Source organism: Lygodium microphyllum, chromosome 5, assembly GCF_053477565.2.
Source record: "Lygodium microphyllum isolate KBCC chromosome 5, Lygodium_microphyllum_v1.1.10, whole genome shotgun sequence".
Lineage (NCBI taxonomy): Eukaryota > Viridiplantae > Streptophyta > Polypodiopsida > Schizaeales > Lygodiaceae > Lygodium > Lygodium microphyllum.
Window position 1 is genome coordinate 110284440 of NC_141139.1, and position 6605 is coordinate 110291044.

General features: G+C 41.1%; 1 protein-coding gene across 1 annotated transcript; it reads right to left on the reverse strand.

Moving 5' to 3' along the window:
• Nucleotides 1–4201: 4201 nt before the first annotated feature.
• On the reverse strand, nt 4202–5348 carry LOC148036280 (pentatricopeptide repeat-containing protein At1g03540-like). The gene is made up of 4 exons (XM_087678906.1): nt 4910–5348; nt 4712–4808; nt 4429–4581; nt 4202–4292 (listed from the first exon to the last, which is right to left on the reverse strand). The coding sequence occupies exons 1-4, from the start codon at nt 5346–5348 to the stop codon at nt 4202–4204; spliced, it is 780 nt and encodes a 259-aa protein (XP_087535032.1).
• Nucleotides 5349–6605: the final 1257 nt, after the last annotated feature.

Sequence of the window (6605 nt, forward strand, 5' to 3'; positions counted from 1 at the left end):
ACACGCGCATTGACCTGGGATGCGCATCTGGCAACGCGTCTGTGCTGCATGTTAGATGTGCAAATAGATGCGCTGGAGAGAAATTGACCTGAGATGCGCGTCTGGCAGCACGTCTGTGCTGCATGTTAGATGCGCAGATAGATGCAGGGATACATGCGCCAGGTCTCTAAGTTCTAATATTAAACAATATATTTTTGCAATGATGAATGTGACCAATCCTATGTTTGTGTTTATCAGTTTTCTTGTTTAAGAGAAGCATTAGCACTTAAGTGTTATGCTCAATGTCTAAAGAAAGCTCTTTGAAAATGTAGGTAATATATGATTTTTTGTATGCAAATAAATTTGTCTTTTTCCTGTGTTTTTTTTGCAGATGTCATATCCTGGTTCATCTAGTAATGACCCAGATGTGGATCGCATGAATGATACATTGGCCTCCTTTGGCAGGGGGATCAATGTATTTTTTGGAGGTTTTCCTAGTAGGGAAGACTTCATGGGAGAGATGACCAGACCCCTTGGCTGCTCTCCCACAGCGGACGAGGTATTCAGTGTCATGTTTGGGACGCCTCTGGCGTCTTTGCCTGGCACTACTTCCCAGACTCCACATGCAGGTACTCCACATACAGGTACTCCATATGCAGGTATTCCATATGCAAGTACTCCATATGCATGTACTCCATTTGCAGGTACTCCACATGCTCCACGTGCATCGGCTGAAGCACAAGCATCTACAGAAGCACGTGCATCTACAAAAGCTCGTATGTCCAGCGAGGTAGAGGGCAGTCGAGAGAGAGGGAGGAGGGAGAGTCGAGGGGGAGGATGAGGGTTGTGTGGGGGTTGCCTAAGAGGTGGCGAGCGATCACCCTCACCAGTAGATCATGTAGAGGAGGTTGTACGCCATTACTATAGAGTTACAAATGCTGGTGGCATCTTTCATGATGATGAGGGAAGGGATGTAATGGCGTACATGAGGAGCATCGTGCATGCGACGTATAAAGATTGTTTCATTGCCTTCAAAAATCAGAAAAGCGGCTTGTGGCAGGAGGTGTTGAGGGCAGTCCATAGGAGGTACCCAAATCTTGAGGGTCGGCGATTCTCGGATGATTGGGGATGTACAAAAGTGAGGGATATGCTTCACAACAAAAGATCCCACCTCATGACACGGGCCAGGGACTCACTATGGAGGCTGGAGGAGGGGCGTGGAGCCTACAGCCAACCACCTATGTGCCACCGCGTAGAGTGGAAGAAAGCTAAGAAGAAAGCAGCTGAGAAAGTGAAGAGTCCCCAGCATGCAGAGGCGCGACGGATCCAAATGGAAACCATGGGATCGTCGCATTATGGATCAGGTAGCAGAGAGTCGTGGGAGGCAGAGTTTGTAAGTATATTTTGATTTCTAGTTTCTTTTAATTTATATTTCTTTCAATTCTTTATATATTTTAGTCTAATATATTGTGACGTCTAATTGTTTGTATATCTCTAAATGTTTTGCAGACTACCATCGTTGGTAGGACACCTACCCCTAGAGAGGTAGGTTACCATCGAGGCCATAACCGCGCAGCGACATGGCTTCACTTTTATGAGGAGAGTCTCATCACTGAGGACCAATACAACCGGGCCATGAGGATTCGACAGCCAGAGGAGGTATGTTTTTCTTACTTTCCTATTAAAAGTATAACTAATTATAACTTTTTCTCCACCTTGTCTATGTAAGCAACCCTGATCTTTTGTGTGTGTAGGTGAACTCAGATGTGGAGCATAGTGAGGAGGGGGATAGCGATGCTAGTAGCCATGGTGGTACTAGCGAGGATGTTTCCTCTTCAGATTCGTAGAGGAGCACCATATCTCCTCATGAGGCCTTCTTTTCTTGTATATGTATGATATCTCTTTGAGCCTACACTGCTTGCGGCCACACTTTAGGTCACAAGCACTTAAACTTCCCTTGTAAATGCTTTGATATATAATGAATAAATGAAATTTCATTTTCAATTCTCATGCCTGTAAGATACATTGTCTTTTTTCCAAATACACAATCTGATGTATGGGAGGGGGAAAAAAAACTAGAGAGCATGTGGTTGCTCTCTGGTTTTTTTTTTCCAGTTCTATTTTGCGCGTCTATTAGTGCGTCTAAATTGCAGATAATTCGCGTTTATTCACGCGTCTATAATGCAGAGTACACACGCTGTCGAAGGGTTTGCCAAAGCAAAGCAAAGTCGTGTCTACAGAAGACCTTGACGAATTTCAGGATAGAAGATCAAGCAAGTGAATGAAGTTAAATTTGTTATGACTGCAATTGCTTCCTGTGATGTTGATCACTTGGAAAGATCAATAATGTTCATGATCATACACAATCCTTTGTATTGAATGAACCAGTAATCCTTCAGAAACGAGGAAGAGTTCTGCATGGTATATATCATGTGTTTGCTGTAAATTTATTGTCTTTCCCTCAGATATTAGGCTCAGAGGCATAAGCAGTAATTCCTTCTCCCTGTTTATTTTGTATAGCAGCATTCAAACCCTCTAGTTCTTCACTCAGATCTCCATGCAAAAATTGTGTATCAAGTAACCACGAAATACTTCAGCCAGTCCTTAAGGACCAAACCTTGACACTACAGGACTCTCTAGCTTTTATCAAGCTGTCAAAGCTATTATCCGATCAGTGATTGCACTCCAACAAAGTGGACATTCTTTACATGCTGCAGCACAGGGTTTGCACAAACAAAAATGTCTACAAGGTAGCAAAACAGCAACCGTTGGTTCTTCATAACAGATTTTGCAAATATGCTCATTCGTTTCATCATCAAGGACACCCATGCTAGTAAGTGCTTCATGATCCTTCTCTCTTTTTTACCCTTTATGCTAAAATTTCCTTTTTAGCATCAGGATTTCAGGATATTATGAGCAGAATGACATTCACTCTTCCCAAGTAACAGTTTTCAAGTCACTGGTATTTTTTGCATGGTTACGTCTCTCTCCTGGCATCACTGCTACTACTGATAAGAAGGTAATGCAAAGCAATAACCTTCCAGCTGCAAAATGTTAATTTGATGCTGATAGATCTTTCGGTACTATGATGTTTACAGGCGTTTGTTGCTGAAGTAATGGAGCTTGTTGAATTAGGCAGTTTCTTAAAGACACGCTAGTTGGAGCTTATTGGTCTAATAAGCCAGGCGATTTTGTGCACCCCCAGAGAAAGCTTTATTGTAGAAGATTTCAAGCTGCCCGAATTGCATGAATATCTCTATGCTCCTTTGCAGTTCGGATATGCTTCAATTCCACGAATCTAGCAAGTGCGATTGTGAATATGGAGAAGACAATGCATGTCCCAATACATTGGAGAGTAGTAATGCCTTGTTCATGGCCTGTGCGCTTACGCATAATAGGCGCAAAGCACCAATCATACCCCCTCCTCTCTGCTTGATTCCCTCTAATCATAATCTCTGGTATGCTGGTCTCTTCAGCAACTTTCGAAAGCTAATTGAGGATTCCAGAATTGCCAAATTACCCTGCGCCTCTGAGAAAGCTTCCATCCTTGTTTCAATCACTGTCGATGGAGCAAAAGCTTCAATCCTTACTTTAATCATTGTCGATGGACCGAAAGCTTCAATTCTTACTTCAATCACTGTCGAGGGAGAGAAAGCTTCAATCCTTACTTCAATCACTGTCGAGGGAGTGAAAGCTTCTATGGCGATGTATCGAAACCCCTATAATCCGAAAATCAAAGCTTCTGCTGCCATGTATCAAAACCCCCTCCGTAGCTTCCCTTTTTCAGAGCACAAAAAGCCCCGTTTTCCTCCTTCATAATTCTCCTCTAAAAAAAGTCGACATTGATCTCCGTCTCCCTTTGCTTTTCTCCTCTGAAATCTCTTTTTCCTCTACCATTGCTTGCATCCTCCCTTTTTTTAGCTCTTGTTCCACAGGTTCCTGCTTTTTTATAATTCTCAAAACATTCCCCACTATAACAGAGTGCCCGATTATACCACAATCAGGTCTACCTCGGCTGAAAACATAGCCAATACACTCGGAGAACTCGGCAAACAAATAAGCATAATTTAAGCATTGCCTGGGCCCATATGGATGAGATGAGCTGATGTATTGAATGATTAATGAGTAGGACCTCTAAGAACTGCTCATGTGACACTGACTTTTAAGGTTAACAGCCATCTTGCAAGCACTAATCTAAGAATAAAGACTCCTTCCAAAAGCTCTACTGCTCTGCTGAATTCCCTGTTTTGAGAACATTCATTTCATTATTCCCTTCAATGGGTTGATGGTCCATTGAAGCCTCAGCTTTGAACCTGCAAATCATATATTCTCAAGGTTCTAGGAAATCCTCTTTGGTAGTGAATTCCCTTTCATGTTACTACTATGCATGCCTGAAGGGCTATTACAAATGCCTGCCTATCTGGATCAACACCCTCTTCTAGCATCTACCAGTACAAATTCAATGCCTTCTCTCCTTGACCTCGTTCAACAAACAATGATAGCATTGCACTCCATGATACGACATTTCGAAATGGTAAGCCAATAAACATACTCTCTGCTTCTTGTATGGTCCCATATGCTCCATACATACTCACAAGGCCACTGCCAACAAAGACATCTGAAGTATAACCCCTCATACAAGCATCATGATGCAATGTCTAGCCAATTTTCAGAAACCCAAGTAGAGGCAATTGTTCCTCCCAAACAATAGCTTCTGCATCTGTAAGTGCACCACATGCCTGGATGGCCATTGACAATGAATGCTGGTTTGCAGCAAAGCCTTCCACTTGCATTTGGTTGTACAGTTGTAGAGCCCTTTCTCCTAAGCCCTCCTCAGCATAGGCAGATAGCATTACAGTCCACAAAAGATTATCAGACTTAGGGATTTTGGAAAAGATGTTTTCAGCTTATAGAAGACAACCATGCTTACTGTACAGAGTGACAAGGGAACTACCAACAAACACATCTGACAGGAATTGCTTTTGCCGAGCATCAGCATGCAACGTTCGACTGATTTGCAAGGATCTTTCTAGTAAAAAACTATCTTTAAATGTCACACTCGCTGCAAGATCACAACATGCTTGAATAGCAACAGTTAGGGCCTGCTTGTCTGAATTCACACCAAATTCCTGCATCTGCCTATACAACATCAAGGCCTTCTCAACTTGGCCCTGCTTGACATATGCCGAAAGCAGTGTTGTCCATGAAACAACATTGTGAGAAGTTAAGCTGACGAATACACACTCAGCTTTTGCAATTGCTCCACAGTTGCTATAGACATTCAGGAGTGTATCACTAAGAAAGGCATCTGAAGTGAAGTCCTTGCTCCAGGCATCTACCTGTAATGCCTGACCAATTTCTTTAGACATGGCTAGAGTAGCTGATCTCTTATCTTCAATTGCACCACAGGCTTGAAGGGCAATCGTGTATGTCTGCTCATCACAACTTATTTCTTCCTCTTGCTTCAAACCCCTCTTCACTATATTACCCACGTAAAATAAAAGAGCAAACATAACGACTAAGTATGTACAAAGTATCAAATCACACACACAACTTTTGGGTGGTTTTTACACCTCGAATGCGCAGCAATACGACAGCGCTTATACACACGCTTCATAATTCAAATTAAAAGAAGAAATTAAATATCTCTTTTTTTTAAATGACATTTTTTGTTTTCCATTCGCGTCTATCAGTGCTTGTAAAAGCGCATCTACCAGCGTGTCTATATGCACGTGTATATGTGTGTTTATTGCGCGTCTATTTGTGCGAATAAATTCATTGATACATGCAATTATAAACGCGAAATGATAGATGCACAAATAGACGGGTGGATAGACGCGCCCGTAAGTTTTTCTCTATATTCAAAAATTGCGTCTAAATGTGTGTCTATGAGGCCTTTTTGTTGTAGTGTCAAACAATTGCTATGCATTTCCAGGAGTTGATACCACATGTATGCTTAATGCAATAGTGGATGTCTCATTGTGCACAAACAGTTATGTTTTGAAATCAGCCTATGTGCTAGTGCGAAATAGTCTTTCCATGAATTTCAACTAATACACGTATATATTTCGTTGCAAGAATCTAGCACCAAGGCGAACCTTGTGCTACTAGATCCCTAATTTCCAAATAAACCATCTCCTAGATGATATGCATAGAAAAACAATCAAAATTTGTATCATTTCAGCCCTCAAACTGTTGCACAAAACCCTACTCCCCCTCACCGTTTAAACTTTGCTTCGTTGCATAGGTGTATAGAGATTGTTTTGTCATGATTTAGTGTATAAAGAGCAATAAATCACACAATGTAATAAAAAGATAGTGAAAAGTAAGGCCAAACCTCATGCTTTGCCTCACCATACATCCACAACCACTTATTATATTTTTTTGTATTTTTCTAAGGCATATTCCTATTTTTCTCTATTTTTTCAATAAAAATAATGATGTATTTTCAGACCTATGGCTCTTGATTCTTACAATGAAAGAAATATATATATTATTGCCATTTTATCCCATGTGTATTGATTTATTCCACCCAAAAACATAAAAACCCCATTTTTATCATAAAAACCATGTTTTATGGGTTTCTAAAAATTATTTCTAGCATTTTGACTTTATGTTTTCTGATT